General features: G+C 43.8%; 1 protein-coding gene across 1 annotated transcript; it reads right to left on the bottom strand.

Moving 5' to 3' along the window:
• Positions 1–277: 277 nt before the first annotated feature.
• On the bottom strand, positions 278–11327 carry fga (fibrinogen alpha chain). The gene is made up of 9 exons (XM_028564082.1): positions 10873–11327; positions 9967–10095; positions 8620–8803; positions 7290–7435; positions 6126–6224; positions 5468–5620; positions 3646–4168; positions 2816–2935; positions 278–1714 (listed from the first exon to the last, which is right to left on the bottom strand). Exons 1-9 carry the CDS (start codon positions 10927–10929, stop codon positions 1005–1007), a joined length of 2121 nt encoding a protein of 706 aa, XP_028419883.1. The 5' UTR covers positions 10930–11327; the 3' UTR covers positions 278–1004.
• Between the last annotated feature and the right edge of the window lie 246 nt (positions 11328–11573).

Genomic DNA, 11573 nt, shown 5'->3' with positions numbered 1-11573 from the left:
GAGAGGGGGATGACATGCAGCAAAGGGCCGCAGGTCGGAGTCGAACACGCGGCCGCTGCGTCGAGGAGCACACCTCTACACGTGGGCGCGCGCTCTACCGGGTGAGCCAACCCAGGCCCTGAAATGAACTGTGATTTTGACATTTAAAAACAAAATGGCAGAAACACACAGCGGGTGAAGTGAACATTGGATCTTTATTGATTGAGCAGAGTTCAGGCATCACTGCGTACAGGTTAGTTAAACAAGTCAATGACATCTGACCCTAAGTGCTGACACAAAGAGTCAACTCAAACACACACTGTTTGAAATGATTTGGAAATGTCAGAATGACTCACAAACCGATCGGAACAGTCTGAAGGTCTGAAAGCAACTTTGGTTTTTGGCCTCAAATATTTACCTGCAGCCTCAGAGTGCGCTTGCGTCTCTAGGACTTGTTGCTTTGGGCCTTGTTGTTTCTTTGGGTTTAAACACATAAAAGTGGATGAATGTGTATATTTTGCAGGGGTGGGGGCGCGCCACGAGACGATACGGTATTATAAACGATACTTGTGTCACGATTAGAGTTGGGTACCGTTTGGATTTTTACGATTCCGAACCGATACATTTAAAACGATTCCAATTCCTAAACCGATTCTTGAAAAACTGAAAAATGACATCAAATAAAGGCTTTTACGTCCGTTTGCTGAGCCCAGAGGGGAAAATATGGCCTTTTAAAAGTAGCCTACATTTACGGTAGCTAGCTAACGGTAGACTACACAGAAATGTGATATTTTTACGTCCGTTTTCGGAGCGACAGAGGGGTAAACATTTCAGTAGACACATCAAGTGGAACCGAAATGAGATATGCTGATGAGAATGCTGTAAAATAAAAAAAAATTCTCACGTTCTACGTTGAACTAATAGAAGCTCGGCGTATCGATACAGTATTGCCACGGCAAATTTCGAGATGCTATGGTGTTATCGACTTCATCCCCAACCTCAATGGTTCTGCGTCTTTCGTCCAATTAAAAAGCAGCCGGTCGGATGAACATCCTAACGGTTTTCAGGCTGTAATTGGCCGGTTTATACGTCACCCACACGACTCCGTTTTCAATCTCGTACGGCTTGTTTTTCTCCGGGTCGTACGCGCCTTTATAATAAACCCCGTTCAAGTTAGCCGTCTGGCATTTGTTGTACCACCAGCCGCCGCCGTACCTCTCCGCGCAACTCTCCTCCCAGACGTCGTTGTCTTTGTCAAAGGTGCTGAATTTCATCCCGTTGTGGGACGGGTGAGACGGCGCGTCGGACGCCGGCGTCGCCAGCGCGTCCCCGGCGTCCCCGGTGTACCCGGACACGTGCAGCGGGTACCCCTCCGTCTCCGCGCCTACCCTGACTGTGTACTCGGCGCTGGCCACGCCCCCTTCCCAATCCTCCAGCTCCACCTTCAGCATGCTCTCCGCCTGACTGGTCAGCAGGTGGAGGTTCTGGTTGCCCAGCCAGAACTCCCCGTTGCCGTTCGCGTCGACCGAGCCGAAGCCGTCGCGGTATTCGGCCCAGGTGCGGTTGAAGCCGAGCGCACCGCTCTCTCTCTGCTGCGCTAACAACCACCCGCCCATTAGCCCCTCCTGCTGGCAGTAAACCTCCGCTACCTGTGCCGAGTCGCCGCCGCCGGGTTTGATCTTAAAGAGGCCGTTCGTTTCCCCTTTCAGGTGGTTCCGGTGGGCCTCGACACAATCTGCGGACAGAGAGGGGCACACCGCAGACCGCGAGTTAGCTTGGACCGCCTTCGGCTCAGCTAGCTGAAATTTGCTGGAGTGAAAAAACGGCCACTTTACTGCAGGATGCTCCAAATGCAGATTGAGTTCCATTATTTTTGTCTCTAAATACTAAGTGTTTTAGGTGAGTGGGCTTGGGCGGATTTGGGACTTCAAATGTCAACATAGGTAAATGTATTTGTCAAAGAACATGGTTTAAAGCAACAGTAAAGGACTTTTCCCGCTTCGGTCCCCCTACAGGTTGGAAGCGGAATTGTCCCATTACATTACATTATGCATGTTTGCCAGATCGGGTAGCAGATCTGTAGTTTGAATGAACTGGACAATGTAATGTAATGGACAATTCCGCTTCCAACCTGTAGGGTTGCATATCTGTGTCTAAATGTTGGAAAAGCTAGTTAAGTTAAGTTTTAAGTTTTGATTTTGATTGATTTTACATTCATTCGGCTTAGGTGGTGCCCAAAATGGCTTGGGCGCTGCACCTTAGGCTTGTAAGTGTAGATAAAACCCTTCAAAAAAAACCAAATAAAAGACTACTGGCTACTTTTCCATCTGCAGTCCCTAAACGCAACCTTGGGATCTCTAAAATTGTGTTTACGGCCCTTGTAACAAGCAGAAACAACTCTGTCTCCGAACGCTTAAATGTACTCCAGGCATAAGGGTGCTAACTGTCACTTTCACTGCAACAGTGGCTAAAGCTGGTCCCAAATAAACTCAACACGTTTTTGACAATCTGCATTTGAAATATCGGCAAGATTAAAAAAAAATTCTTATTATGTTATTTCTGAATTGTTGTGTTGTTACGAAACAAAAACAGCCCTAAAAGTTAATCACAGTCTTTTTCTGGGATTACACAATGGACCCAAAATACTTCAACAACAGTTAATTACATCACACTGAATGTGAAAATCCTTAAACTCTAGCAATAAACAAAAAATCGGTGTGTTCACTTCGTATTTTTGGTACATAAGGCTAGCTAGCTGATGCTAAAGCATGCTCGGCTAGCTGGAATGTGCCGCTCTCGGCCATTCAGCTTTACTCCACGTCCGATGTCTTGGTACCTTTTCCTACATAATCGGCCCGGCGCTCGGTAACAACACTCTTCACACTCCGGGCGTGGATATCAGGAAGGTCATCCTCTGTGGCGCCCGTGTCAAACAAGCCCATGTCGAACCCCGTATCTGCGCCAAACAGATTTCCAAACTCAGTTTTGGTATCAAGTAGAGCTGTAACATTTCCAAAACGTTACGGTACAATTAACGGTCTCAGAAATAATTGCGATTAACAATATAATTATCTCTTTGAGTAAAAAATTTAAAAAGAAATTGCTTACACTTTACTTGAATGTATCTACAGAAGAGTGACATGACAGTCATGAACGTGTCATAAACATTATAAACAAGTCATGAACATTCATGACATAACGCTTCTTTTAGTAATTGTCATTCAGTTTTGTCATGACAATTTAGGGTTTAGGGTTAGAGTTAGGGTTCATGTGTCATGTGTTCATGACACTGTCATGTGTTCATGACACTGTCATGTCACTCTCATGTAGATACCTTCAAGTAAAGTGTGACCAAAATGTTTATGTATTACTTTTTCAAACAAATTAAAGCTGGCTTAATTTGGCTATATCGCTGTCATGTGACCCAGATAATATAATAACACAAGTACACGTCCTATGAATTAAACCACACCCATTTTATTATCATAAAACATTGGATTTGTGTATATATCATAAAATTGACAATTACCATCAACAGTCATAACCCCTTAGGACTAATGTTAGCAATTAATTGTGGTTTAACAAAGAAAATGGCAATTGGACAATTATGTGATTGTAATAATTGTTACAGGCCTTCGACAAACATGTCGAGCCCGGTGTCCGCACCGAATGGATTCCCGAAGTCGGTTTTGGTATCCAAGAGGCTTCCCTTGGTGCCACCGGTGTGGACGGTCTTGGTCACAGAAGAGGACGAAGAGGACGAGGAAGAGGAGGATGCGTGGCTGAGGCTGGGGAAGAGGGCGCCCATCCCTCCCTTGGTGGGGTCCGACATGGCCGAGCACTCGGGGCCTCCCTCAAACACCTCCTCCACCTTCTCCACCGGGCCGGTTTTGGTGTGGACGACGGTCCTGCGGGTGCTGCGGGTGCACGAGACGGTTTTGGTGGTAACGTGGCCCGTGCTGGGCAGGCCGAAGTCCGTGTCAATGAAATCGACGCCGTCGCCGCGTCCTCCAATTTCAGTGATGGATTTAGTGGACGTGCCGGAGGAGGAGGCGGAGGAAGCGGAGGAGATGGAAGAAGATGATGAGGATGTAGACGACGATAAGGAAGTACCTGGGACCTTGGAGATGGTTGCCGGGGAGGAGGAGCTGGAGCCTTCCTGTTCAAGGACCAACTGGACCGCCCTCACCTGAGAGAGAACAACAACAACAAAGAACTTTAGCGGGAGCAGGCGTTAGGAATATTTACTAGTACTGTAGAGAACAGTCATCTTAAAAGAATGGCTATTCTTGGGCAAAATCACATAAACAGAGCACTGACACTTGAGGGTGAGGGGGCAGTCAGACTGGTTTGAACCAGAATTCCTCTTAAGTAAACTGACACCATCCGCTTAAACGAGTGAACAATACCCGGTGGGGGAAGGGAGAGCGGGAAATCTCTTTTCAGGGTGTTGTCCTCTACCATTGGACGGATCGAGTGCCAAGAGGCTGGGACCAGCCTGTGCACCGACCAGAAAGCGCCAAAGTTTAAACCACGGCTGCCTCCCGCCGTAGTATTGACCAATCACAATAGCCTGCACATTTTTCATTTATTGAAGTGTGACTGTTGAAACTCCATTCTTCTTATTGACTGTCTCTCGTTTTGGACTCTGTCTTGATTTGGACTTGGTCTTGACTCGGTCTCGACTAGTCCTGGTCTTGGACTCGAGTAAAGGGTTTGTTTTCACAAAGAGATTTAAAATAATTCGGAAAAGAAAACCTTAACTTTTCAGCTTTAGGGTCGAATTATCTCTTTGCACATTGCTCTTGGACAAATTTGGGCATCGCTTTACTGAAACATGATGTTCTGAACGTTTTGATTTGAAACACACGGGGATCAGTTATATGCAAATACCCTTAAAGGGAGAATTTAAGAAGATGTGTGTAAGAATCGAGAAAATGCCCTTCGATCTCAGAGTGTTAAGTGAGAGCATGGTTCTAGAAAAGACGGTGCTTATGTTCGAATTATGAGGTAAAAGCCTGCAGGATTATTTTCAACTAGGGATGAGCAGAAAAAGGGTTAGAATACGAGTTGTGCATGAAGAAATCTACAGACAGCAGCCAGAATGCAGCAACTTCAGGTACGGCAAAGGAAGGACAGTCACTGCTAAAAACGTGTGTTAACCAGACGACCATTGGTAGCGTACTTTATGGGATTATCAATCTAAAAGGCTAATATTTTGGATAATGATTGGATCTTCAGATAGGGTAAACATAGGCCTATGGTAATTGTCAAACCAGTTTTTCCCACTTGTCTTCCTGCAATAATGTTTTTTACAGTTAAAATAAAAGAATTACTTAATTAATGTGTTTACTGTGTTAATGTTCTGAGGATGGGAGTAGGATTCGGTAATTGGGTTTCGGCACAATCTCAACCAGTGGATTCGGGATTTGGCCGAACCGAACTGGATTCGGTGCATCCCTATTTTCAATCTGAAAGCGTCCCTCACCTCGGGGAACATGTCTTTCTGCTCTCCGGTCGTGGTGCCGCTGGACTTGTAGATGCTGTCCACGATGACGCCCTGCAGCGGCCTGCTCTTCATCACGTACAGCGTCCCCACCGACTCGATGTTCTGAACCGACTGGGAGTCCAGCTGGCTGACCTGTGGAAACGAGACACAAAAACAGAGAGCGGCTGATGACTGAGCCATATGACGCACAACCTGATTTTGGGACCAGTCGTGTTGAAACTGGGAGAGGATTTCGGGTGCGATGAACGCAACAATGTATTAAACCCCATCAACGACAACATGTGAAAATAAGGTCGATAAAACATATTCTGACTTTTTAAAAGGTTTGTTTTTGGCCGGTGTGTCCATAAAATTCTGTCCCAAAGAAAAATGTATTAATTTTCTTTTACATTTCAGTTTCAAAAAGGCATTATAACTTTATTATTGCTCAAAGGGTGAGTTAACTGTGACTGAGGAAGCTTGTAAACTAATTAACAATGACGAAGGACGAATAGAGAAGGGCTGGGATTAAATAAGTACGGAGTCAAAATAATACATATATATATAAATTATCAAATGTTTGTTGTTTATCTCTATGCTTTCAATTTTGTGTAATATCATACATACAGTCAAATAAACACAAAGTTAAGGTCCGTACCTGTTTCTCCAGCGTCACGTAGCTCTCCCGGTCCACCTGGTACTGGGTGTAGCCTTGGCAGGATCCTTTGCAGGAACGGAGCTTAATGTCGATATCCACCTGACGGAGAAGACAAGCAGTTGGAAAATGAGCTTCCCGTTTAGCAAATCTTATGGTATGCACCAACTCTGCCGAAACTCTGGAAGTGAATAAACATCCTACTGTTGTACCAGCCCATCCTTCTTTACAGTACTGTTCCAGCAGTTTCTTTAACATGCTTTCTGTCACAAACCGGCTAAATCTCATATGTGTAACTAGCCCCGCCCACAACATTTCAGGTCTGGACTTGATCTGTTGTGGAGCAACTATGCTCCAACCAGAGCTGTTCGGACCAATCAAATTGTCAGGGGGCGGGCTTTATATGATGACGGACAGACGATCAACAGTAACGTAATCAACCACGTCACCAAAGAGCGCTTGGGTTGAATTCGTTTACAACAATGACGGCCGCCGCTGGAGAATTGAGACGTGTAGGTTCCGCCATCGCGCCTGTTATAGAAGATAAGGTTATGCTTTACTTGAAGGTATCTACATAAGAGTGACATGACACTGTCATGAACGTGTCATAAACATAAACAATCATATACGTTTATGACGTAACGCTTCTTTTAGTAAGTGTCATTCAGTTATTGTCATGACAAGTTATGGTTAGGGTTCATGTGTTCATGACTGTGTCATGTCACTCATATGTGTAACCAACCAACCAACAGTACAGAAAGATTTTTCTCTTTTTCATCAAACCGCAGTTTTTGCAAGTTCCCGCAATTTCTGCGAGTTCCCGCAATTTTTGCAAGTTCCTGCAATTTCATCGCATAAAATTGCCTAAATATCCCGCATATTCCATCGGATTTTTTAAGAAAACGTGCCGCATAATCACAGAGTTTTGCCCCCAACAATCACGAAAAAACTCTCTTTTCTGGAAGGAAGGACTGATTATGGCTGATAATCTCAATCCTTATGGAGAAAGGGACTGTTGACCCGGAAGTTCTGATTCCCTACTCCACGTTCCGGAAGCAGGAAGTGTGACACAGGCCTATTGTTTTCATGTTGTTGTTTTTGTTTTTCATAATCAAGCAGCAATAACGTATAAGGGTGTGTATTTTTGTCCCTGTTGTGCCTCCGTACCTCCAGCCTCTGCATCTCCACAACCTGGTCTTTGACTCGATCCTTCAGGGCAGCCAGGGTCCTCAGCTGTCGGTCGATCTTGATCTTCATGTCCGAGATTCTCTGGCGCAGCGTCTGGGCCAGGTTGTAGTAGCTGTTATCACTATCTTGGGGAGGAAAGGAGGACTTCAAAGTTAGCCTTTAAACCAAAACAATGAGCTAAAAGACGCTAAGAGAACTCTGTACAGCTAACAGGGGAAACTATTATTTTTTTTATATTTATATGTCTGGAAGTCAGAAGACCTTTATCACAACATCAACTAAGCCGTAAATTCAATGCCCTTCCCCATAGCTGAAAAATTAACATCGGTTTCATGTCTGTGGTACTATTGGAAAGAACTCGAAAGCTGATTGGCTGCAATTTAAGTTGCACGTTGGTCTCATTTGTAGTCCTAATACAGGGAATTATATTTGGACTAGCGACAGAAAGAACTACAACTACACAGAATAAAAAAAAAAAAAAAGAGCATTAGAGGTAGAGTTGCATTAACGTAGGAAAATGAAGACCCGTTTAAAATAATTAAAGACCTGGAACACAATATTTGAGCAAATTTAAGATTTTTTTTTAAGGCCTAAAATAATAATTTTTTAATTTTAGACTTCCGCGGAAACCCTGTAAATGGGCTCATGTATCGTCTCGTATCAGTCACAGAAATCAAACGGTGATTTTGAAATAAGTTCTGTAGGTTTTTTTATTATTTATTTATTTTATATTATTTTTCTGTATCTTTTGTTATCCCACTGATATAGTTTTTTTTAAATTATTATTTATTTATTCATTTTTATTTCGTACTGGTGTAATTGCTGATTGTTTGTCTTCGTCATTATATTTCATGTTTAAACAATGTTAAAACAATAAAAATTTGATAACAAAAAAAAAGAAATCAAACGGTGGTACACATTGTGATGTCAGTAAATATAGTATCGTTGTCCTAAGAATCCATATAATATTGTGATATACCCTGTCATTTACATTTACACACACACACACACACACACACACACACACACACACACACACACAGATGCACACACTCACACACACAGAAAGACACACATACACACTCACACATACAGACACTCACACACAAAGACACATACACACACACACTCACACACACACTCACACGCAGACACACACACACACACACACACACACACACAGAAACACACACACTCAAATGCACACACTCTCACACACACACTCAAACGCGCACACTCTCTCACACACACACACACACACACACACACACACACACACACACACACACACACACACACACACACTAACCAGAGTCGACGGTGAGTTTGTCCTTCAGGTAGTCGTAGGTCTGTTTGGACACCTGATCGGTGGTGCGGTGCTTGACTTTGTTCAGGTCCAGGAGGCTTCGGATCTTCTCGATCTTCTTCAGCGCGCCGTGGTCGTATTTATTGATCAGTCCCAGGATCCTGCAGCCCGACGGGCATTTAGAGCCCTGATGGGAGGACGGGAGGGACAGGGGAGGGCAGGTTAACGTCACGGGCTTTCGCTCACTTGAACTTTACACACTTAAAAACACCTCATCCTGGATTAAAATAGAAGAAAAATCAAACATCTGCCTTTTAAAAGGGATAGTTCAGAAGTGTGTGTGCATGACATACTTCTCCATCTCCTTAAAAAGTATCTATACTGGTTTAAGTATTTAGACTATTTTCAGCGCTTTACCTTGCTGTCAGACGGCCCTTTACGACGATGAAGCGGTTATCTCTGCTCTCTTCAAAGCCACCAGACTCCTTTGACAAAAACAGACATTTTACCTGGCAGAACACGGGAGTTGCTGCTCTACCTCTGCCTCCGCTGCTTAGTTAGTTTGCGTTATTGTGCGACTTTGGTCAATCCGAACCCTTTAAAAAAAACCCCACCAAAATCACACAATAACCCTAACGACATAACCGGTGGAGCAGCAATGCCCGTGTTCTGGCAGATAAAAATGTCTGTTTTTGTCAAAGGAGTTTGGTGGCAAAATGCGTGCAGAGATAACAGCTTCAGTTCCCTGTGGCAAAGGGCCGTCGATGGGTAAGTACCTCACACAACCCTACTTCAAAAACATCCGAATTATCCCTTTAAGGTACAGCTTAGAACAGGGTTTCTCAAATGGGGGTACGTGTAATTTTTTTGCTAAATGTTTTTCAGTTACAAGGCTGTGGTCACTTCTACTGGCTTTTTTGCTCCAAGTTTGTCGCTTTTTTGAAGGTTTTTTGTCGCCTGTTTTGACCTATTCTTGCCTTTTTTTCGACGTTTTAGTCACTTTTTTTCCCGAACTTTGTCGCTTATTTGAATTTTTGTCACTTTTGTCGCCCTAGTGTTGCCTTCCTTCTTTCTATCATCTTTTCTCATCATAATTTAACCGTTTTCCAGGTCCAAGGCCGTTGTTTAGTAAATCTATCACTGACATCGCTGTATTCTTCCTTTTTATATAGACTTTTTTTTTTCCTACCGAAATTTATTTAAAGGAGGAACAATATTGAAAAAAGCTTGAGAACCACTGGCTTAGAAGACAAACAAAAATCATTTGTGTTTTTCGTGTTTGAAAGAAATCATTTTAGATAGATAGATAGATAGATAGAATAAAACTGATGGGATGAACCGAAGCTGTACCCATTCATCGTCTGAGCAGAAAGGCCAATCCCTCTGCGTGGCACAAGTTTCGGATCTGGTCCCTTGCTCCACCGGTCGGGCTCCTCTGGGGTCGACCACTTGGGCCACACCGGGGATGGGCACCTGGGCCTGCAGACAGACAGACAGACAGACAGACAGACAGTTTACGTCTCCTGGATAAGTCCAAATGCAGATGTTAACTGCCTCGTTCCTCATACATGTGCGGGTCTGTTATAGCAACCTGTTCTCAATAGTTAGGGTTAGTTAGGTGCCTTAAAGAGGGTTAAGAGAGACAACTGTAGCGGGTAGTATGAAAGAACAAAATTCCGCACAGGGAGGCTGGTTGGGGGGGGGGGGTGGATGGGTCAAATAGCACAGGACTTTCACCCAGGAGACCGGGGGTCCATGCCCCACACACAGACACACACACTCTCACTCACACACACACACACACACACACACACACACACACACACACTCAAGGTTAAAGTTGAAATTATCCATGTCAATATCTGTCGTAATCGGGTGTCAAAAAGGACCAGTTTACAAAAACTTTGTAAATCAGAACTGTGACAAAAGAACGCTGAAAAAAGTGACCAAAAAAATTGGAGAAAGTGACAGAAAAAAAAAACATTTAAAACATCGTCAAAGGTGACAAAAACTTGTTTAAAAAAAAGTCACAAAAAAAGTGAAAAAACTACATCGGAAAAAGCGACAAAAAAAACTTGTTAAAAAGTTGACGAAAACACAATTAAAAACAAGAAAAAAATTTGACAGTTTTTTGAATAAAATCAACAAAAACTTCAAGAAAAGTGCAGAAAAAAAAGAACAACTAAATCTGGAAATTTCAACCAGGAAAAACAACAAAGTTGCATGACAAGACGACACGAGGGGGATTGGACTCACCAGGGTTGAAGCCACACAAATCAGGCCGAGACAGACGAGTACGCTGAGTCGCTCCATCTTTTTCTTTGCCGTCGTGTTCGCTCCGTGTCAAGACTTGGTCACTGAATGCTTCTCCGACGCCGCAGTCAGCTCATTATGAAGCTGGAACCTGTGACTCAGCAGGACGCGTCTGATTGGTCAGATCGGAGATTGAGCAACCTCTGCTGTGAACACAGACGGAGGTGGGGGGGGGCTTGTTTGTTGTCCTGTGATGGGCCCACTCAGCTCCGTTCCTACCAGGACTTACTGGCATTTCATCCACAAGGTTGCCTCACAGCAAACAGTGACAAACAGCACTGACAGTAACAACTATATGCAAGCAACAGCCAATCAATGAGGGACATATGGGACTGGTTCTGGTACTTTTTCTGTGTACTTTCTATTTATTTTATTCCAATAATACCCCCCCTACCTAATCTACAATGTAAATAGTCATGAAAATAAAGAAACACATTGAATGAGAAGGTATGTCCAAACTTTTGGCCTGTACTGTACACACACACACATACACACACACACACACACATACACACGCACAGACACACATATACACACACAGACATACATGCACACACATATAGACACACGCAAACACACACACACACAGACAAACACGCATATACAGACACAAACACATGCATACACACACACGCATACACACA

Source organism: Perca flavescens, chromosome 19 (genome assembly GCF_004354835.1).
Source record: "Perca flavescens isolate YP-PL-M2 chromosome 19, PFLA_1.0, whole genome shotgun sequence".
Lineage (NCBI taxonomy): Eukaryota > Metazoa > Chordata > Actinopteri > Perciformes > Percidae > Perca > Perca flavescens.
The sequence above is the reverse complement of the archived record's forward strand: the minus strand, read 5'-3'. Positions and strand labels throughout refer to the sequence as shown.